Source organism: Lissotriton helveticus, chromosome 9 (genome assembly GCF_964261635.1).
Source record: "Lissotriton helveticus chromosome 9, aLisHel1.1, whole genome shotgun sequence".
Taxonomy (NCBI): domain Eukaryota; kingdom Metazoa; phylum Chordata; class Amphibia; order Caudata; family Salamandridae; genus Lissotriton; species Lissotriton helveticus.
This window is the reverse complement of record NC_136070.1, coordinates 462046549-462070620: the sequence shown is the minus strand read 5'-3', so window position 1 is coordinate 462070620 and position 24072 is coordinate 462046549. Positions and strand designations below refer to the sequence as shown.

Below are 24072 nucleotides of genomic sequence, written 5' to 3'. Positions count from 1 at the left end.
ATCCACTAACTTGGAGTGGCCAAAATGTGTTAGGGATTCATCTCTCTTACCCCTCAGAGGGCACATGCCTGAGGCGTGTGAGGTACAGAGGGAGGAATTAAAGTCACCCATCCATAGTAATAATAGGTCCCCCTCACTTGAATTTTCTAGCTCTCTAAGTGAGTTTCTAAGGTTGGTAATAATTTCCTCCCAGGTGGAGGAGTGAGCATTGTTGTAGAAATTAATAATTGCCGCTCTATACTGGCCAGGCCAGCTCACTATCAGAATCTGATAGCAATCTGCTGATATGAAGTTATGAACTATTACGTCTGAGGTGGTTGCTATGTAGGTATATAAGCCCCCTTTATTTCTTCCATAGTAGGTAGAAATGGCCGGGGTATTAAAAGTTTGGTAGCCCAATAGGTTAAGCTCTTTCATCGACCAAGTTTCTTGAAAGCAAAAGATTTTATATTTTTTTACCAAATCTAGCCATTCAGGGATATCCATTTTATCCTTTAGCCCTGCTAGGTTCCAGGACAGAATCCGATAACCTAGTTTGGTTTGGTTAGTACAAGTGAAAGGATTCCCTATGTCCCGCATGGCATCAAATACTCCTGCTTCCTCATTTACGGGTAGAATAACACCAGGTACGGATTGAACGTGAGCCCCTCCAGTTCTTTTGTCCCATTTGGACGTCAATCTACTCCCTCCATTCCCTCAAGTGTGGCGAACCTATTAAAGGTGGTAACATTGAAGGTAGAACCTTGCATACTCTGTTTGGACTGATAGGGGGGTCTGTAATACGTCCCTATCAAGGCACGAGGGTAAAAATAGCTTAGGTCCCTGGTGGATATGTCGCCCCCATATCCCTCAGGGAACCAGTCTCTAATGTAATTAGTTGCCCTGCGGTCTATACATTTAATAATAATACAGTACCCCTGTATGTCCTTTGGCCTCCTTCCTACCCACCCTAATCGTCTGACATGCAGAATCTCGCCATTGATTTCGGGTGGAAGGGGCCTGTTTTTGCTTAGCCAGTGTATTACCTTGTTTTTCAGGTCCTGATAGGCCTCATGTTTCCCTGATGACAGTTCCGGTACACCGGTGAGTACAATTACATAAGGATCTGTCTGTGGCGGGAGGTCAATGTGCTGATCAAGTCGTAGTGGGTTATGCCCTATGTGGGATGGATTTGAATTGTTAGTCTGTTCGGGACCTTGGTTACTTTTTAACCCTCTATCACCAGTTGCCGCCTTTTTCGTTAGTACCCGGGCTGGGTGGAGGGGGTAACATTTCTATTGGTAAGCACGGGTTCGGGGTTTTGTGGAGAGAGTGGTTTGACTGTTTCTGGCGTTGGGTCAACAGGTTGATGTTTGTTATTGTTAGCTACTGTTTTAAGAAGTTCTGAATTCGCTACATTTACCTCGTAAAGAGACCCCAGTTGCTCCGCCAGCCTTTTGACCCTTTCAACAAGTGGTATAACCAAGGATTTAATCAGTTTCTCTAAGTCACTCATTAGATCTTGTGTGCGGACTATTTTAATACATGAGTTACACTGCTCACATTTACTTTCCGCTGGGGCTTTAATGATGGATGGGTTTGTAACTAATTTAACTGATTTTACTGATTTGGTGGGTCTACCCTTACGTCTGGTTCCCCCAGCATACCTTTTGGATGATGGACCTGCTCCCGGGATGTTAGTTAGTGTATGTGTTTCCCCAATGGCTACTAGACTTATCTGTTCCCCTGAGGAAATATCAGTTTGAGAACATGAACTAGTATCCGCCTGATTGGTTAACCTAGCTTGTGTTGGTGTTTCTGACCTATCTTGAAGCTGTAACGGTATGCCAATATCAGAGGAGGAATCCGAGGACAAAAACCAGTCGGGAGGACTATTTATTGTCTGTATATGGCCCAGGGAGGAGCGTTTCTTCTGCAGTTCAGAAGATAAGCGCCGCTCGGTAAGAGCAATTCCGCGCTCTAAGACCGACTCTGCCCTCGTAATGAATTGGTCTAGTGTTCCCTGAATGGACCCACCCACGAGGGATTTCCTGGCCAATATTAGCTAAGTGACCATATTTATGAGTAAGAAAGCACGTACAGGTATATCCTAACGACAGAAAAACTATAATAAAAGAAGATATGAAGTCTTAGACATAAGTCCAGTGAGTCCAAGTATGTACGGGAGATCAACCAAGAGGGGTGGCCCAGCCTAGCCTCGGCCAGCCCCAGCCCGGCGCCGCCCGTACGCGTCCCGCTATGCGTAGGGTGCATCGGTCTTTTGTGCTCCTCCGGGCGCGTAGTTGGGCGTGTGTGGGCTGTAGAAACCCGCTATGCCTTATGGGAGGTGTAGTCCCCCCGCTCTGCGGCCGCAGATGATCCAATAAGCGGCGGCGGGGGGGACTAGAAGATGACAGAAGTAACTCTCCCAAGGCAACCCAAGAGACAACCCTCCAAGTCAGCAAGTTCCATCTGAGCAGCAGCTCTATCTCCCGCGGCCTCTCCCGCGTCGCCAAGCAGCAAAAGTGAACAGGTTTTAGGCAGCGCCTCCCACCCCTCTGCGGGTACGTCCGTCTTTTGTGCGCCTCCGGGCGCGTAGTTGGGCGTGTGTGGGCGGTACAAACCCGCTATGCCTTATGGGAGGTGTAGTCCCCCCACTCTGCGGCCGCAGATGATCCAATAAGCGGCAGCGGGGGGGACTAGAAGATGACAGAAGTAACTCTCCCAAGGCAACCCAAGAGACAACCCTCCAAGGCAGCAAGTTCCGTCTAAGCAGCAGCTCTATCTCCCGCGTCGCCATGTTATCTACTGGCAGTAGGTCGTTATAGTTAGGACCAAGTTTCCGTAGGAAAATCATTTTTTGACTTGCCTATATCTTTGGCACCATTTGACGGAACTTCGTGAAATTTGTCCAAAAAATGTGCCACTAATTCTAGTTGTAAAAAAGGGGGTGGTAATGGACGGAGCATCTGAACCAATCAGACACTCACACCCAGTCAAAAGATCTGGGTTTAATCCATCACCGTTCTTTAGCCCACTCTGCCACCCCAGTTCAGACATGGCTATATGCAAATCAGTCTGACCCTGTGCCTCATGGGAACAGTCCAGCCCGAACTGCCAAGCCATGCCTTCCCTGGACCGGAAACAAGCTTCCGAGGACCGGTTTCTGGCATTACAGCCATCTTCAGCCCAGCTTGCTTGAATCCAGTGGCAAAGTGAGCAAGGGACTCACGTCTGAGCATACCCTGCCACACTTATGGCGGCCAAAAGTGGTACAAAAGGGGGTGGTAATGGACAGAGCATCTGAACCAATCAGACACTCACACCCAGTCAAAAGATCTGGGTTTAATCCATCACCGTTCTTTAGCCCACTCTGCCACCCCAGTTCAGACATGGCTATATGCAAATCAGTCTGACCCTGTGCCTCATTGGAACAGTCCAGCCCGAACTGCCAAGCCATGCCTTCCCTGGACCGGAAACAAGCTTCCGAGGACCGGTTTCTGGCATTACAGCCGTCTTCAGCCCGGCTTGCTTGAATTCAGTGGCAAAGGGAGCAAGGGACTCACGTCTGAGCATACCCTGCCACACTTATGGCGGCCAAAAGCGGTACAAAAGGGGGTGGTAATGGACGGAGCATCTGAACCAATCAGACACTCGCACCCAGTCAAAAGATCTGGGTTTAATCCATCAACGTTCTTTAGCCCACTCTGCCACCCCAGTTCAGACATGGCTATATGCAAATCAGTCTGACCCTGTGCCTCATGGGAACAGTTCAGCCCGAACTGCCAAGCCATGCCTTCCCTGGACCAGAAACAAGCTTCCGAGGACCGGTTTCTGGCATTACAGCCGTCTTCAGCCCGGCTTGCTTGAATCCAGTGGCAAAGTGAGCAAGGGACTCACGTCTGAGCATACCCTGCCACACTTATGGCGGCCAAAAGTGGTACAAAAGGGGGTGGTAATGGACGGAGCATCTGAACCAATCAGACACTCACACCCAGTCAAAAGATCTGGGTTTAATCCATCACCGTTCTTTAGCCCACTCTGCCACCCCAGTTCAGACATGGCTATATGCAAATCAGTCTGACCCTGTGCCTCATGGGAACAGTCCAGCCCGAACTGCCAAACCATGCCTTCCCTGGACCGGAAACAAGCTTCCGAGGACCGGTTTCTGGCATTACAGCCGTCTTCAGCCCGGCTAGCTTGTTTGCCCTAAGTGTGGCAGGGTATGCTCAGACGTGAGTCCCTTGTTCACTTGGCCACTGGATTCAAGATAGCCTGGTTGATGAGGATTATGAATCCGAAACCGGTCCCAGGATGCTTGTTTCCGGTCCAGGGAAGATATGGCTTGGCAGTTCGGTCTGGACTGTTCCCATGAGGCACAGGGTCGGACTGATTTGCATATAGCCATGTCTGAACTGGGGTGGCTGAGTGAACTAATGAATGGTGATGGATTAAACCCAGATCAGTTGACTGGGGGTGAGTGTTTGATTTGTTCAAAATGCTCCGTCCATCATCCCCTTTTGTATCGCTTTGTTCGCCCTAAGTGTGGCAGGGTATGCTCAGACGTGAGTCCCTTGTTCACTTGGCCACTGGATTCAAGATAGCCTGGCTGATGAGGATTATGAATCCGAAAGCGGTCCCAGGATGCTTGTTTCCGGTCCAGGGAAGACATTGCCTGGCAGTTCGGTCTGGACTGTTCCCATGAGGCACAGGGTCAGACTGATTTGCATATAGCCATGTCTGAACTGGGGTGGCTGAGTGAACTAAAGAATGGTGATGGATTAAACCCAGATCAGTTGACTGGGGGTGAGTGTTTGATTTGTTCAAACGCTCCGTCCATCATCCCCTTTTGTATCGCTTTGTTCGCCCTAAGTGTGGCAGGGTATGCTCAGACGTGAGTCCCTTGTTCACTTGGCCACTGGATTCAAGATAGCCTGGCTGATGAGGATTATGAATCCGAAACCGGTCCCAGGATGCTTGTTTCCGGTCCAGGGAAGACCTGGCTTGGCAGTTCGGTCTGGACTGTTCCCATGAGGCACAGGGTCAGACTGATTTGCATATAGCCATGTCTGAACTGGGGTGGCTGAGTGAACTAAAGAATGGTGATGGATTAAACCCAGATCAGTTGACTGGGGGTGAGTGTTTAATTTGTTCAAACGCTCCGTCCATCATCCCCCTTTGTATAGCTTTGTTCGCCCTAAGTGTGGCAGGGTATGCTCAGACGTGAGTCCCTTGTTCACTTGGCCACTGGATTCAAGATAGCCTGGCTGATGAGGATTATGAATCCGAAACCGGTCCCAGGATGCTTGTTTCCGGTCCAGGGAAGACATGGCTTGGCAGTTCGGTCTGGACTGTTCCCATGAGGCACAGGGTCAGACTAATTTGCATATAGCCATGTCTGAACTGGGGTGGCTGAGTGAACTAAAGAATGGTGATGGATTAAACCCAGATCAGTTGACTGGGGGTGAGTGTTTGATTTGTTCAAACGCTCCGTCCATCATCCCCTTTTGTATCGCTTTGTTCGCCCTAAGTGTGGCAGGGTATGCTCAGACGTGAGTCCCTTGTTCACTTGGCCACTGGATTCAAGATAGCCTGGCTGATGAGGATTATGAATCCGAAACCGGTCCCAGGATGCTTGTTTCCGGTCCAGGGAAGACATGGCTTGGCAGTTCGGTCTGGACTGTTCCCATGAGGCACAGGGTCAAACTGATTTGCATATAGCCATGTCTGAACTGGGGTGGCTGAGTGAACTAAAGAATGGTGATGGATTAAACCCAGATCAGTTGACTGGGGGTGAGTGTTTGATTTGTTCAAACGCTCCGTCCATCATCCCCTTTTGTATCGCTTTGTTCGCCCTAAGTGTGGCAGGGTATGCTCAGACGTGAGTCCCTTGTTCACTTGGCCACTGGATTCAAGATAGCCTGGCTGATGAGGATTATGAATCCGAAACCGGTCCCAGGATGCTTGTTTCCGGTCCAGGGAAGACATGGCTTGGCAGTTCGGTCTGGACTGTTCCCATGAGGCACAGGGTCAGACTGATTTGCATATAGCCATGTCTGAACTGGGGTGGCTGAGTGAACTAAAGAATGGTGATGGATTAAACCCAGATCAGTTGACTGGGGTGAGTGTTTGATTTGTTCAAACGCTCCGTCCATCATCCCCTTTTGTACGACTAATTCTAGTTGTGCAAGGAAAATTTGAGTGTGATCCATCAGCCACGTCTGTGGCTTAGTGAACTAATGTGTCCACTATACGAGCCTGTGATACTCCTCATGGTCACAGGTTCACATCCCAGCGGGTCCACTAATGCTTTCACCCTTCTGAGGTCGATAAAATGAGTACCTTTGAGTTGTACCAATAAGCATGTGTTATTTAGTGCTAAGATACCTATCTGTGTGAATATCTGCTTTACAAATACACTTATATTTTGCATCAAGCCAGGCCGAGATAAGGGGGGGGTGTAAAAAAATAAGTGCATTTCCTATGTTAATTCCTGTAGGTATTTCAGGCAGGACTACAGCCCGAATCACTGAACAGAATTACACAAAATTTGGTAGAAAGGTAGATCTTGGTCCAGAAAGCAAACTTTTTGTGATTTTGTATAAATCTGTTCAGTAGCTTGAGATATCAAATGAAATCCAAATTTGTATATCTAGGGACACAGATCTCCTCGGATCCTCTTTGGATTCGTGAATCCACACGCCAACTCACCAATGCTGTGACTGGTTGGCAGCAACCTGAAAGGAAAGTTTCCCCCATCATTTTGTTTATTTGGACTCGGTTCCCAGCGGTGAAAGTAAAGTGAAAAAGTGATAGAATGGGGTCAGGGTAGAGGTACCCTGACCCTATGGGACTAAGGGAAGGGTCTTTGAAGGGCCGCTCATGGGCAAGAAATTGTCCAAAAACTTTTTTCTTTTTACTACACGAGGATCCCTGGTTACTCCCCAGGATCTGGATTGATTCGGGTGGATCCACAGTTCCAGACCCCAGATAAAAATTATACTCAGTCACAGATCCACACACCTACTCACTCGCTCACAGACCCACACAACCACTCACACCCGCAAAGCCACTCACACCCATGCAGCCACTCACACACCTACTCACAAACCCTCACAACCACTCGCACACCCACTTATAGACCCACGGAGCTTTCACTCACCCACTCACACACCCACACATCCACTCTCACACCCATACAGCTACTCACACACCCACTCATAGGCCCTCAAAACCACTTACAGCCACACAGTCACTCACACACCCACATAGCCACTCACAAACCAACACAGCCAGTCAGTCACACACACATTTACACACCTACTCACACAACCACTCAAACATTCAGGTAGCAGGGACCATTTAGTTAGGAAATATCATTAAAAAACTGAATTTTACTGATAAAACCAAAGGTTACAGGGACGTTATAGTTAGGTTCAGATTTCACACACACAAACCCATATAAATTTCAGCAGTTATAGCTATCTCAATTTACTATAACTTGAGCCCTAAAGTAACTATGACTCATGCCCTTACCATGCACTGCTAATAACCCCACATATTACATCACTCATGACATCTTCTATGACATCATTGATAATATCACTGCAACATTTACAGTGAAATTATTGATGAGAAAACTGTGCATGGTGGGGACGTGAGTTACAGTTACCTTAGGGCATGAGTTATAGTTACTAAGATAAGTATAACTATAACTGCTGAACTTACATTGTTTTGTGTTTGTAAAATTTGACCTAACTATAATGTCCATGTAATCTTGGAGTAACATCCACTGGGTTATATATATATATATATATATATATATATATATATATATATATATATATATATATATATATAGACATAAATATATACATTCACATATATATACACATATACATTGTTTCATAGTTCATGCATCAGGGAGTGTGAGCGCGCCCACTGTGGAACAATTTGGCAGCACTACGTATCCCAGAGAGCCCTGGAGGCCCCGCCCATTGAGGCAAGGAGGAGTACTTAGGTGTGTGCCATGAACAGCGCTGACATTTTCCCTCTGAACTTACGCTGCTGATGAAAGGATTTACCTCCTGAAACGCGTTCGGCGTTTTAATTTCTGATGTGTTTCCTATGCTGAATGCTTGCCAGCAAGATGCGAATCCAATAAAGAAACGAACAAAGTATTCTTCCTGTGGCTCTGATTGAAGTGGGTGCCTGTTTTGACTTGGATATATATATATTACCTACTGGCGGTCGCCAGTAGGTATATATAATTAGGATTTTTTCCCTATGGGATTTTTGAAAATTCTATGTCTAATAACTTTGGCGTTTGTGGACGGAATTGGCTGAAATTTTCAGGAAAATGGCACATTTTGTTTCTGAGCACCCCCTGAAAATTTTGGGGGGGTTCGTCAAGGGGGGGCCGAGAAAAAAGGGGGGTCCCAAAACGCGTTTTTCCCATGTTAATTTCCATAGGGCGGTTGGCCTCACTTTTAGCGCGAACGGCTGAATGGATTTGCACGAAACTTGGCAAAATTGTAGGGACTGGTAGCCCGATGTGCCTTTTGTAGGTCTCAATATATGTGCTCCAGTGGATTTTGAGAAATTAACGTTTAAAAAAAGATATATATCTGTAACAGCGGACCTGGCAGCGTCCCAGGACGCGTACTTTTCGCGCAACGGAGCTTTGTGAAGCGAAGCTGATTGGTTCTCCGGCGTCTGTCAACATTCCAAAAAGTCCGTAGCGGCCGCCATCTTGTCTCTCGGTAGGATCGAGAGACAAGAGGAGGTCAAAACAAAGGGGGAAATAACTATAAGGGGGCATAGTAGATCCTCGCTGACCCCCTAGGTTTGATGTGGAGGTTTTAAAAGGGCCCCGCGGGGCAAAAAAAAAAAATAATAATAATAATCGAACGGCTGAATGGATTTGCACGAAACTTGGCAAAATATTAGGGACTGGTAGCCCGATGTGCCTTTGCTAGGTCTCAATATATGTGCTCCAGTGGATTTTGAGAAATTAACGTTCAAAAAAAGATATATATCTGTAACAGCGCTCCGCTTCGCGTAACGGAGGTTTGCGAAGCTGATTGGTCATTCTGTCACTGGGCTATAGTTGGGCTACATCTGGCTGATATTTGGGCTACATTTGTTTTTTTGTGTGTCTGGCGGCCATCTTTGGGCTACATTGGGCTACATTGGGCTTCATTGGGCTACATTGGGCTACATTTGGGCTCCAACATATATATAGGCCAATGTAGCCCAATATATATTTTTCAAAGTTAATTTTCGTAAAAACCACTGGAGCATATATCTTGAGACATAGCAAAGGCACATCGGGCTACCAGTCCCTACAATTTTGCCAAGTTTCGTGGAAATCCATTCAGCCGTTCGAGCTAAAAGTGAGTCCAACCGCCCTATGGAAATGAAGGAAATGAATGGGTAATTTGTAATTAGCAAATAGCTAATCGCAAACTAGGAATGGTAAAGAATCGCTATTTATTCCTTAAAGTTCGCTATTTAGGAAATGCAAAAAACTTTGATGATACATATGGCGGTTCATCTCTAACAAGATAAGAAGCATAGGGATACATTTATGATGACTGGCGCATCACCAGGGATGTGTTAGTCATTCTGTGCCGCTGTTCCGTCACCTATGGTGTGCTGCATTTACAATGCGGCGCATCATGGGGCAAAAACAGCACAGATGCGTGATGTATCTGTGCCGTAAAGGTGGCGCATTGCTGGAGTTGTATTTCAAGTGTGATGAAGCTCCAGCAAGAGTCGGGGGTGCCCCTGTCGCAGGGTTTCTGTTCTCACACAGAACTGTGGACAGAGGATTGGAACCTCGGCGAATTAGGGTGTCCCAAAACTCACGTTAGTAATCAAAAACTCCTTAGCAAGCTAGGTACAGTGTCACATTGGATATAACAAACTCTCAATGTTTAGACAATCCAGAATATGAACTTATAGTACCTCAGGATACGTGGAACTCATGAACAGTCGGTCGTTATATATTTCTTAGAAACCAGAACATGGAGTTAAGAAGAACACATGTGTATTTGAAATGTTTATTTACTAATGCCGTCTTCTCAGGCGTAGTATCTTAGATAATACAAGTACACATATTATCAGTAGCAAAATTACCAGCATAGTTACTAGTACATAAAAAGCGAATGGTGATAGTATGTTAACATGCTGTAAATGAATAAGAGTTAGCAACACTTATGAGCAGCCGCGGGCCGTGGAGGGAGTTACGGTGAGGCAGGGAGGCGGGGAGGGGGAGAAGCAGGGTGGAGAATACAAGTACACATATTATCAGTAGCAAAATTACCAGCATAGTTACTAGTACATAAAAAGCGAATGGTGACAGTATGTTAACATGCTGTAAATGAATAAGAGTTAGCAACACTTATAAGCAGCCGCGGGCCGTGGAGGGAGTTACGGTGGGGCAGGGAGGCGGGGAGGGGGAGGGGCAAGGTAGAGAGGGCTCCACCCTGCTTCTCCCCCTCCCCGCCTCCCTGCCTCACCGTAACTCCCTCCACGGCCCGCGGCTGCTTATATCTCACCCTCCCTAATACACATATTATATTATTTGCTAAGAAGGTCTCTTTGTGTTGGTTTAGGGCGTGCCCATACTTTAGTGTCTTAGATTTGAAGGAATCACATCAGCATACACCAGCTCTCTCTTCATGTGAACCGCATCAACTGTTGTGTATGTGTGTTCGGCAAAGCAATATAAAACCCGCCTCATGCCCAGAATTGGCAGAAGTTGCACTTATGTTATGAGTATGAAGTCGTGGAGATCAGACCTCATAACAATTCTGTATCGTGTTGTTCTTGAAACTTTAGCACTCGCTGTACAGATATAGTTTAACAAGCAAAGCAGATAGTAGAGCAATAACATATTATTCTCATGTAAACCACGATGAACTACTAGGTGGAAAGCTAAAGCAACAACTAAGTGTCGTGTGCAGAAGTTGCAAAAAAGGAAAAATGGCGTTTAAACCGGTAATGAGCCCATGCTAACTTAACACGGTGTAAAGATATCCAGGACCTAGATGACACCTCCCCATGATCCGGAAACGAACTGAATAAGATAATAGAAGTGCCATCTCATGAGAGCAGATTGCAAGTTTATATGTGGACGGTCCGCAAGGTAAAGCATTAAAAACTAGGAAAATTTAATGCTAAAGAAAAATAAAACAGCCAAGTACTTTATCGAGTCTTAAGCCAATAGGCAAGGTAAATAATAAAAACTTGACAAATAAGTCAATGAATTCTCAATGAAATGCTAGTACTCAGCATATCAAACATGAAAAAGGTCTATGACATAACTGTGTATGCAAAATAAGCTGCAACAGCCTCCAATAGGAAGTCACCGTCTTCATCCGAAAACAGTTCAGCCATCCAATTTAAAAGCGGAAAAGAACATACGTGCTCTCCCAGCACCGGATCCTCTATCACCATCAGAGGACAGCTCGGTGGGTTTTCAAGAAAGCTCTGTTCCAAGAAAGACTGTGCTGCCGCCAGTAAATTCCAGGGACCAAGTAGTCCATGCATCAATGCCACAGCCATAATCCTTTCGCCAGGACAAACCAACTCGTGAGTAATGATAGGAGTCATCAGCTGATTAAAGTCGACGTCAGGAGAAACCGGTCCGCAGAGACACAAATCAATGGCCCAATCGAAATCACAGGTCAGGCAGTGAAATACAGGCTGGACACAGGTGAAGTAGGAGAATCGAAAAGATAATCCATATGCCGTGCTTAATATCGCCAACGGCATTGTGCCATAATATTCTAGCATGCGATTGCGGAACAGTGTCAGCAGCTGCAGGGTGGGAGGTTGCATAGGAGGGACATCCGTATTTAAAAATGTAAAAAAGCACAAGAGCGTCCGCTGGTAATGCAAGTAAAAATGCCAATCCACGAACCAGAGTGGAGAAAATAGAATGAAAGGAAGCAGGGATGACTCCAAAGATTTTCTCAAATGAAGTCACGAGACCACTGGTAACAACTTTAAAAAAGTGCGCCAGGGCCTTTGTGGAGGATGCGTTAAAGATAGTCGGAACCATCTTGCTGAAATTGAAAGGCAAATCTGAATTGAAAAGGGTCTGCACCTCTGTACGGGTGTTCGCTATGTGAAGCACGAAAGTTTCACGGGCCGAACTCAAGGCCACCTCTCTCTGAGACAAAAGAGCTCTTATTCTTGCCATGCCGTTGAAATCTGTCCCAAGGTTGGTATTTGTGGCCAGATTGAAAACTCCCTATGTTCATGTGTGGGAGGAAATAGAACATTTCTGCAGCAAATAACCCGTTCACTTACTGTTACGATAAAAGGAATACTTTTAATTAACTCAGAACAATCTTCATTATTGAGCATCAAATAACTACCATTTTCCAACAACTTGAACGTGGGGATGATAGCAGGAACTGGCGTGCCTTGCAACACGCAAGCCATATTTGGTCGGTGTTTGTTGCATGAACCGTGTAACTGTATGTGCCTACACATTAGTGAATGATCTGGCGTCTCAGTGCATTCCTCTCCATTCAGATAAACTTCTTGATCATCTTTGAAACATCTGTATGTGTATGGAAGCGACCAGACCTCATGAAGAAAAGCACTACCTAAAGGTTCATAACGACCTATTGGTATATATTTCATACAATTTGAAAACTTATATAAAGCAAAAGGCAGCGTTATTAAACCGTGGATAAGGCACGTTGCCAAAAAACCCGCAATCCTCTGCTGATGATGTCACTGAGCATGTCATGAATGATGTAATATGTGACATCATCAGCAGTGGATTACGGGTAATAGTATCTCTAGTTTACTCCCCTATAGCTGTCTTTCTTTTAACATAAGTGTCTGTTTCCTTCCCTTATACTTACTGTTTTTGGTTCGCTTCCGGTTCGCGTACCGGCGAGCGAACTGGGAAGCGAACTAAGAGAAATAGAGGTTGGCACAGTTCCAAATATTGTACCAATTTTTTAATAACGGGGAGGTAGTTCTGAAAAGAACTTTTTTTTTAATTGTTTTTGTTGTTTTATATTTTTTTTATTATTTTTCGGAACATTTTTTTACTTTTTTTGAATTTTTCTGAACAGTTTTATATTTTTTTGGGTTTTTCTTGGAGGGGGCAATGAAAACGATTCATTGTAAAGGGCTCAACAGGAGCAACAAAACAAAAAAAGAAGTATTTATTATTTTGGGCGTTTCGTACAAACTTGCATATGATAGTCAATAGCTCTGTTGATCAGAGTGATGCTTCTTTCTCCGTAGGAAATGAATCCATCGCAAAATACGCAGATGTGTTTTACTTCACCAAATTTCATTTGTATATTTGGCACCATCTCCCTGCCCTCTGGTCCCGTTACTTCCGGTACAACAGATCTTCTGGCCATAATAGGGAGATTATCTAGGTCGTTCCGAAACTGTGCAGCACTGTAGTTGTTAGGATGCCACCTAGTCATATGGCGATGCATTGTGTAGTTTCCGAAACTGTATTTTTTTTCGGTTCCTCTGGACAGTCTATCTTGACTTTATAAGGCAAGTTACGTATCTTGCATTTACTTTTTTCTGACCTTTGGGAATTTTAAAAAATTGCCAAATGAAGTTTTCTTTCCGGTGAGACGTCCTGGGCTGCTCAGGCAAAAACTGTCTCTCTTCGTGCTCGTCGTCCTGTTCCTCTTCTTCCTCTTCTTGTTGAATTATAACTTGAGCAGGTGGTCCACTCTTCCTTGGATGTGGTGGAGGTGGTGGGGAAGCACCAGCTGAAGCTACTAAAGAAGCCATTGCTCAGTGATCACAAAGGGTCTTTCTCTCACAATGATGAAAGTCAGAGTGAGGAAAGAAGGAGGGATTTTCATCATTTGGGAAAAACAAGAGTTCTCAACCAATCAAAAGTGTTCATTTTAGATTATATGACCTAGTCTTACATCATTAGGAAACCAAAAGTGAAATGAACCAATGAAAAGTGTTATTACCAAGTCACATGACTTGCTGTGTTTACGTTAAGCGCTTTGCAGGGCCTCCCGGTTTGCTTCCAGAAACCTGCGCTTTGCGACTCGCTTCGCGTACCAGTTCGCTAACGTAGCACGTCATATGACGTATCACGCGACAACGTGAAACGTCATGCGGACGGGAGGCGTCACGATGTTGTTTTCTAACGCGGCACTTGCGGTAAAGAAACGTTTACCGGCTCGCGGTCTATTTCGCGGCATCAAGGTCAGCTAACGGGAAGCTTCCCGATTCGCGAAGCGGGAACGAAGAAAAAAAAATATTTTAAAAAAAAATTATTCATAAACATATAAAATATATTTTTAGATTTAAAGAAGAATACATTTTACAGCTACAGATATTAGCTGTTAAAAAACCAATGAAATTCACAGAAAAAACCATAGGTTATAGACCATATATAGTTAGGAATTAGCATTTACAAAACCTTGAAAATTCACTGAAAAAACCATAGGTTATAGACCATATATAGTTAGGAATTAGCATTTAGAAAACCTTATTTTACTCACACAAAACCATTGAAATTCCATATATAGTTAGTTGCACTAACTATATATCGCGCACCCGCAATCCACTGCTGATGATGTCACATATTACATCATTCATGACATGGTCAGTGACATCACTGATGACATCTCAAATGACATCACTGATGACATCATCTAGTGTCTGTGTGTTTTTGTAAAGTTTAAATACGTTTTACATATTGAAGAATGAGTGGATGTATGGAAGACTGAGTGTGTGTGTGGCTGGCTGGGAGGTGTGTGACTCTGTGCATATCAATGTGTACTTGTATCAGTGATTGTATAAGAGAGTAAGTATGTGTTAGTATATGTGTGAAAAGTATGGTGTTCTGTGTTTAACTATAGATGAGGAAATCGAAGTGTGATTGATTCTTCACAGGACTGACTAGGTGTATGAGTGCATATGATAGTGTTCTAATAATAACTGACTGTATGTATGAGTAATTGTATGGGTGAATGAGTGAATGTGTGTGTAGACGTACGAATCAGTGAGTGCGTATGTAGTAACTGGTATTGGTGTGTCATGATGTCATCAGTGATGTCATTTGAGATGTCATCAGTGATGTCATTTCAGATGTCATTAGTGATGTCATCAGTGATGTCACTGAAGTATGGTGTTCTGTGTTTAACTGTATAGATGAAGAAATGGAAGTGTGATTGATTCTTTACAGGACTGACTTGGTGTGTGAGTAACTCCATGGATGAGTGGCAGTGTGTGACTGTCTGCATAGGTGTATGAGTGCATATGATAGTGTTGTAATAATGAGTGACTGTATGTATGAGTGATTGTATGGGTGAATGAGTGAATGTGTGTGTAGACGTAGGAATCAGTGAGTGCGTATGTAGTAACTGGTATTGGTGTGTCATGATGTCATCAGTGATGTCATTTGAGATGTCATCAGTGATGTCATCAGTGATGTCATTTGAGATGTCATCAGTGATGTCATCAGTGATGTCACTGACCATGTCATGAATGATGTAATATGTGACATCATCAGCAGTGGATTGCGGGTGCGCGATATATAGTTAGTGCAACTAACTATATATGGAATTTCAATGGTTTTGTGTGAGGAAAATAAGGTTTTCTAAATGCTAATTCCTAACTATATATGGTCTATAACCTATGGTTTTTTCAGTGAATATATATATATATATATATATATATATAGCAAAGAGCGCACCTGCGCTTCCAGCAGTCACCCTCAACGCTCCGTGCCTTCCAGCCTATTACCTCGTGCTCCGAAAACCCCGTTTTCTCCTTAAATTATTTCATGCGCCCAACGCGTTTCGAGGCCAACGCCTCTTCTTCATGGGGCTGATGCAAGAAACAGGCAGTGCTTTCACCTCGAGGTTCCAACTTTATTTCATTAGAACAGAACCGCCCTCAGTGGGCGTGGCTAAATCATCTTATACCACCAGGAATGATGGTTAATGTAGTCCCAGGTGAAAGCGTCATTTCATCCCTTAAGTAGGTTGCCGGTTTTGAGCAAATTTCGCCAAAGTTTTTATGCCCTTGAGTAGGGGGAGAGTTCAGGGATCAGAGAGCAGTCTTTATCTTCGGGGCGTTGAACCTTTTTGCAGCGCTGCACAGTGCAGTGCTCAGGCCTCTCTGCGCTGTGTTGCCGGTTTGCTTCAGCCAGGGATGGTGCTCTGCTGCACGGCCAGGGGCAGCCGTGTGGAATACAAATCTAGCAAAGAGCGCACCTGCGCTTCCAGCAGTCACCCTCAACGCTCCGTGCCTTCCAGCCTGATATTACCTCGTGCTCCAAAAACCCCGTTTTCTCCTTAAATTATTTCATGCGCCCAACGCGTTTCGAGGCCAACGCCTCTTCTTCATGGGGCTGATGCAAGAAACAGGCAGTACTTTCACCTCGAGGTTCCAACTTTATTTCATTAGAACAGAACCGCCCTCAGTGGGCATGGCTAAATCATCTTATACCACCAGGAATGATGGTTAATGTAGTCCCAGGTGAAAGCGTCATTTCATCCCTTAAGTAGGTTGCCGGTTTTGAGCAAATTTCGCCAAAGTTTTTATGCCCTTGAGTAGGGGGAGAGTTCAGGGATCAGAGAGCAGTCTTTATCTTCGGGGCGTTGAACCTTTTTGCAGCGCTGCACAGTGCAGTGCTCAGGCCTCTCTGCGCTGTGTTGCCGGTTTGCTTCAGCCAGGGATGGTGCTCTGCTGCACGGCCAGGGGCAGCCGTGTGGAATACAAATCTAGCAAAGAGCGCACCTGCGCTTCCAGCAGTCACCCTCAACGCTCCATGCCTTCCAGCCTGATATTACCTCGTGCTCCGAAAACCCCGTTTTCTCCTTAAATTATTTCATGCGCCCAACGCGTTTCGAGGCCAACGCCTCTTCTTCATGGGGCTGATGCAAGAAACAGGCAGTGCTTTCACCTCGAGGTTCCAACTTTATTTCATTAGAACAGAACCGCCCTCAGTGGGCGTGGCTAAATCATCTTATACCACCAGGAATGATGGTTAATGTAGTCCCAGGTGAAAGCGTCATTTCATCCCTTAAGTAGGTTGCCGGTTTTGAGCAAATTTCGCCAAAGTTTTTATGCCCTTGAGTAGGGGGAGAGTTCAGGGATCAGTCTTTATCTTCGGGGCGTTGAACCTTTTTGCAGCGCTGCTCAGTGCAGTGCTCAGGCCTCTCTGCGCTGTGTTGCCGGTTTGCTTCAGCCAGGGATGGTGCTCTGCTGCACGGCCAGGGGCAGCCGTGTGGAATACAAATCTAGCAAAGAGCGCACCTGCGCTTCCAGCAGTCACCCTCAACGCTCCGTGCCTTCCAGCCTGATATTACCTCGTGCTCCGAAAACCCCGTTTTCTCCTTAAATTATTTCATGCGCCCAACGCGTTTCGAGGCCAACGCCTCTTCTTCATGGGGCTGATGCAAGAAACAGGCAGTGCTTTCACCTCGAGGTTCCAACTTTATTTCATTAGAACAGAACCGCCCTCAGTGGGCGTGGCTAAATCATCTTATACCACCAGGAATGATGGTTAATGTAGTCCCAGGTGAAAGCGTCATTTCATCCCTTAAGTAGGTTGCCGGTTTTGAGCAAATTTTGCCAAAGTTTTTATGCCCTTGAGTAGGGGGAGAGTTCAGGGATCAGAGAGCAGTCTTTATCTTCGGGGCGTTGAACCTTTTTGCAGCGCTGCACAGTGCAGTGCTCAGGCCTCTCTGCGCTGTGTTGCCGGTTTGCTTCAGCCAGGGATGGTGCTCTGCTGCACGGCCAGGGGCAGCCGTGTGGAATACAAATCTAGCAAAGAGCGCACCTGCGCTTCCAGCAGTCACCCTCAACGCTCCGTGCCTTCCAGCCTGATATTACCTCGTGCTCCGAAAACCCCGTTATCTCCTTAAATTATTTCATGCGCCCAACGCGTTTCGAGGCCAACGCCTCTTCTTCATGGGGCTGATGCAAGAAACAGGCAGTGCTTTCACCTCGAGGTTCCAACTTTATTTCATTAGAACAGAACCGCCCTCAGTGGGCGTGGCTAAATCATCTTATACCACCAGGAATGATGGTTAATGTAGTCCCAGGTGAAAGCGTCATTTCATCCCTTAAGTAGGTTGCCGGTTTTGAGCAAATTTCGCCAAAGTTTTTATGCCCTTGAGTAGGGGGAGAGTTCAGGGATCAGGGAGCAGTCTTTATCTTCGGGGCGTTGAACCTTTTTGCAGCGCTGCACAGTGCAGTGCTCAGGCCTCTCTGCGCTGTGTTGCCGGTTTGCTTCAGCCAGGGATGGTGCTCTGCTGCACGGCCAGGGGCAGCCGTGTGGAATACAAATCTAGCAAAGAGCGCGCCTGCGCTTCCAGCAGTCACCCTCAACGCTCCGTGCCTTCCAGCCTGATATTACCTCGTGCTCCGAAAACCCCGTTTTCTCCTTAAATTATTTCATGCGCCCAACGCGTTTCGAGGCCAACGCCTCTTCTTCATGGGGCTGATGCAAGAAACAGGCAGTGCTTTCACCTCGAGGTTCCAACTTTATTTCATTAGAACAGAACCGCCCTCAGTGGGCGTGGCTAAATCATCTTATACCACCAGGAATGATGGTTAATGTAGTCCCAGGTGAAAGCGTCATTTCATCCCTTAAGTAGGTTGCCGGTTTTGAGTTTCGCCAAAGTTTTTATGCCCTTGAGTAGGGGGAGAGTTCAGGGATCAGAGAGCAGTCTTTATCTTCGGGGCGTTGAACCTTTTTGCAGCGCTGCACAGTGCAGTGCTCAGGCCTCTCTGCGCTGTGTTGCCGGTTTGCTTCAGCCAGGGATGGTGCTCTGCTGCACGGCCAGGGGCAGCCGTGTGGAATACAAATCTAGCAAAGAGCGCACCTGCGCTTCCAGCAGTCACCCTCAACGCTCCGTGCCTTCCAGCCTGATATTACCTAGTGCTCCGAAAACCCCGTTTTCTCCTTAAATTATTTCATGCGCCCAACGCGTTTCGAGGCCAACGCCTCTTCTTCATGGGGCTGATGCAAGAAACAGGCAGTGCTTTCACCTCGAGGTTCCAACTTTATTTCATTAGAACAGAACCGCCCTCAGTGGGCGTGGCTAAATCATCTTATACCACCAGGAATGATGGTTAATGTAGTCCCAGGTGAAAGCGTCATTTCATCCCTTAAGTAGGTTGCCGGTTTTGAGCAAATTTCGCCAAAGTTTTTACAGCGCTGACATTTTCCCTCTGAACTTACGCTGCTGATGAAAGGATTTACCTCCTGAAACGCGTTCGGCGTTTTAATTTCTGATGTGTTTCCTATGCTGAATGCTTGCCAGCAAGATGCGAATCCAATAAAGAAACGAACAAAGTATTCTTCCTGTGGCTCTGATTGAAGTGGGTGCCTGTTTTGACTTGGATATATATATATATATATATATATATATATATATATATATATATATAAATACTTCAGCACTAAGGGGCCGATTACGATGTTGTTTTGTAACTTTCCCGAACTTATCGTTCCGGACTAGTTTCCAAACGAATCGGGTCCTGAGAGTCCTCAAGACCAATTACGATGCTTCCCAACATCCTTCGGTCAGACTCGCATTGACTTCAATGGGAGCCTGTGTTTCGAACGAGAACACAGGCTCCCATTGAAACAAGCATTTGCAATGCAATCGGTCTCGCCTTTGGGATTTTATATGTATTTAGCTATGCAGCACATTAGCCTGGGTGCTGAAACTTCTACTGTTCTTTAACATGGAGGGATACTAAGCACCAAACTGTGTGATACGCCACGTATTGGAACACATGGAGAGAAATATTGCCTTTCAGCTGGAAATGGTATAGTCCAAAGCTCTCTTTTAAATTTAAAATCAGGGCCTTCGTGGTCAGATCACTGAAAATATAAGATTTGAAAAAAATATTATTGTGCACGGGTGATCATGGAAGACAAATTCTATGGACTGGAATCTATAGAATGCTAAAGTGATTCTGGTATTTTACTGACCTCTGCTGGTCGTTTTCTATCAAGAAAGTTAAATATAGGCAGTTGTCAAATTTATTTAAAAAAAGAAAGTCCCTCAGTAGAAGGCAATTCTGGTATTTTAGTGACCTCTACTGGTTGTTTTCTATTACGACAGTTAAATAGAGGCTGTTGAACAAGCAGAAAGTAATTCTGGTATTTTACTGACCTCTACTGGTCGTTTTCTATCAAGACAGGTAAATAGCGGCAGTTGAACAGAAAAAAAGTCCTTAAGTGAAAGCAGACAAATCCTAGGGCTAATCTCCAGAGCCCACAAAGTACATACACATATGAGTATATACTAAAGTATATACAAGAGGTCTCGAATGCTCGACCTAAAAAAGGGTGGTTGGGGAAAACCTTGCACCTTGTGGTGGGCACCTCATGTCACCTGCCACATTGTGGCTGGATGGAAAAAGGGTCCCTTGGGTACCCCCTTTTGCTAATTTTGTATGTCTCCGGATGAAGGGGGGTCCGCAACAGGCCCCCAAAGACTGATTGCGGCAGCCGTTTAGTCTCAAACAAACTGAATCAGAATGGCTGTCTGAATCGGTCATCGTAATCGTTCATCCGGAAAACGTGTCCATAGAGCTGTATGAATCGGTTCTGAAAGACTCTGGCTGGCCGGATGCCTTTCTGAACCAATTCGGACTGCTTGAACGGTTTCCAGGCATCGTAATCAGTCGTAGGGAAATCTGTACAATTCATTTGGAAACGAGGGTTCCGAATCGCATTCTGCAATACCGAATCCCATTCGGAGTCCTTCCTAATGACATCGTAACTGGCCCCTAGGTAGAAATCCGCAAGGGGTAGGAACCAGGGGAAGCAGACATATGACAATGCAAATCACACACCTGGAAAATAATACCTAGCACAACTTACAGACGTATTCCTGGGAATGTTTGTGAATAGCAAAATATATTAAACCTTCACCCATTCGTAGGCGTATTTTCTCAGGTACAAATTTACTTTGTTTTCGCGAATAGATCCCAAATATGTCCTGAAGTCTTGACTGTTATCCACTAACACGTTTTTCTTCGTTAGGCAAACAAGAAACGTGAGACTCTCCTTTGCGCCCAAGACACATATGTCTGTCCTTTAGGCTTCATTCAAGGACAATCCTAACTTTATATGTTACAGAAGCGAAGCACTGCTTTTATGAATGTGCCCATGAACGTGACCGGTTTGTTCCTTTAAATTGCACCTACAATGCGGTTTGAAAGACAACAGAACACCCCTACCATAAATCGATGCCTACCATTCCAAAACTTTACTTAGAATCCTGCTCTTTTTCACAAGTCATACTGCACAGTTCGGAAAAACGGGTTATTCAACGTGCATTTACAATTTGAAAGTGCAATTGGCTTAGATGATTCTATAAATTATTTTGCAATGCTCTGAGGTCGATTTAATTCAGTTTTCTGAATTTTGGCAAATTCTTTTCACTATATGTCAAATACTCGACTGTGCGTTTGTGTCTACAAGCGTACACATCTTGTAATATATGGGTGCAGTAAAGAAGCTGCTAAGTGCACGCACAATTCCAGCTTGAAAAAAATACTCGTAGTCATATTGAGAATAATATCAAAGAAAGACATAATTGTTTTTTGTTTTTACAGTTGGCAGGCGAGCTTCTTCGCTCTCCTCATTGCAGATTTTGAAGAGAAGCATGAAATAAGAGACATGCTCCAAAACTGTCACTGTTAATAAATTGTGGGCGATGGAAAACAGTAGCAAGTAATAACTGTTTCTTAATCATGGAACGCGCAATTGGCCTTTGGGCATTTAAGGAACTATTCCCAGGAGCCAGGGGCTAGCTAGGTCAATAAGACTTGAGGGGGAGACTTCAGATTTTCAGAAACTCTCGCTGTCATATCATAATAATAATTATATGAGAAGGAGAGTAAGCGGGGGACGTAAGGGCCACTGGATTATGTCCGTGTTTTAAGACTTTCAAAACAGAAGAGTGTGTGTGTTTATGTCCGAGTGAGTATTAAAAAAAATCCCAGGTGAAATCAGACTATCAACTTGCCATACGTACCAACTGGGCTCCTGTACCCTATTATTTAGTAAATTATACATGTATTGGGGGTGGGGAGGTAACACCCCAAACACCTCCCTGAAGCTACGCCCCCGCAAAAATAATGGGCTACGGAGCAGGAATTTCAAAAGTTCGCACCTGTCTGCATACCGAACTCGCATGCTGTCATACCAGTGCCCTGTAAGTGCCGAAAGGGACTCCCCACATCCCTGTCCAGTTACATTTCTCTAACATGGGCAGTGTTCCACGCCCCTTGAGCACAGAGGTGGAGGTATGCCCACACATTGAAATTGCATGTATATAACCCTTACTACCCCTGACGAGGCGTTGAAATTGCGCATGTAGGGAGTGGATACATACCTGGCACCTGCAGACCACGTCAGAGTCTGTTGACAGCAAATCCACTACTTTTCCTTTGCCCTCGTCGCCCCACTGGGCTCCGAGCACCACGGTGACCTTGTTGTCTTGCTCGAGGCGCGGCCTCTTGTATCCCCCGGGGCCGGGGCGGTCGTTGGAGGCGCGGGCGCCTGACATGCTGCCTGCTTTGCTGCGGGGACCGTCCGCTCCGACTGTTGCCTGTGCACTGCGAGCTCCCAGAGCCTCAGCACCGAAGGACCAGAAATAAAGCCAGCTCTGGCGCTGAATGTCACGAGGGGCGCGGGAGGGGGAGAGCGGAGTCACACCGTGTGACAGAAACACACTCCAGGGCCTAAAGTCGCGTCAGTCGTGCGGTAAAGCATCCACTCCAGGGGGGGGGGGGCAGAGTGGGCCAGGCTGCAGACACAGTGAGCCGGATGTCAAGACGACGTGACGCCTGACTTATGAAGTTCTACCTCTACCCCAGTCCCACGTGCCATTCAAAAACACTGTCCTGCGTTCCTGCGATGTGTCTGACTTCCATAGTCACTGACTATGCCACAGAACTAGCGCCTATTCAGAGGAAGACAGACCTATCACGAACTGCGCCTCAAAAACTACCGTGTTTCCGGGGCACTGCCGGTTCAGAAATCTTAGGTCAGTTTTATTAAAAAGGTTTCACACTGTGGATAGCATCACCCTAGATATTAAAACAACTTTGAAACAGGGGGAAACAGGGCTCTCAAGTTATCCTGTCACATACGTGAGAGCAGCTCATTCAGTCCAGTTTTCGTTGCGTGGTGGGATTTGGAGTCCTGTTTACCCCCATTATAAAAAAAAAAACAGGACTACAAGTGCCAGGATTCACAGAGCTCTGACCTCTGTTTTAAATAGAGCATACAGTTTGTGCCAGGGCACAAGTCCCAAAAAAAAAGAAGTGGGCAGTATGCAAGTGATACAGTGTGCCATCAAAGCACATGACATCACCATGTGTGACATTCCACATGGCATCACAGGAAATGACCTCACTGGAAGTGATGCTCGGATATGTGTATGTTAATGCAATAAAAGTTTTTTTTTAAAGTTGTCTCCTGCAAAGCATATCATGTAACATGCAAATCACAGATTTATATTTTATGTAGATAGGTAAGTGGATTATTGCATTGAACACATATCCTTTTGTTAATACATTGTAATCCTTCTAGTAGACCACAGTGAGCTATGAAGAGTATTCAACTCCTACACCTTGTAACCCTGACTCTCATGTCACACATCTTGTACATTAATTTACACACTTACATGATTTATTTGGAATGGATACTGTGTATGTTATTTAAAGCGCTCTAACTCTCTGCATTGGGATTAGTAGCGTTATAAAAGAAATCAAATATTGCTATTTAAATTATTTGTGTAAATACTGAGACAGACCAGCCCATCTAACATTCTTACAGTGCATGCACTTATATATAACAAAGTAAAAATCATGCATCTTAAGTTCCTGTGAAGAGATAAGCTGTTTCCTTTCTGGTGCATTTGCGAGGTCCCAGGACAATTCCAGTCCCATACTCCATCAAAAGGAGGCCTGATGGCCCCTTAACTTCTGTCTTTATCGTTGCCCAGCTGGAGGTGAAAAAAGCCCCCTCGCTGCCTGCACATTGCTGCTGGGAATCGAAAGCATACAACGTGCAGGAGCTGATGAACG

General features: G+C 45.4%; 1 protein-coding gene across 1 annotated transcript in view; it reads right to left on the bottom strand.

Moving 5' to 3' along the window:
• Positions 1–22598, bottom strand: part of ADSS1 (adenylosuccinate synthase 1) — a 475994-nt gene extending 453396 nt beyond the window's left edge. Inside the window, exon 1 of the mRNA XM_078660279.1 lies at positions 22374–22598. Within this exon, the coding sequence (XP_078516405.1) occupies positions 22374–22547 (174 nt within the window). The 5' untranslated portion in view covers positions 22548–22598. The remainder of the gene's footprint in view (positions 1–22373) is intronic.
• Between the last annotated feature and the right edge of the window lie 1474 nt (positions 22599–24072).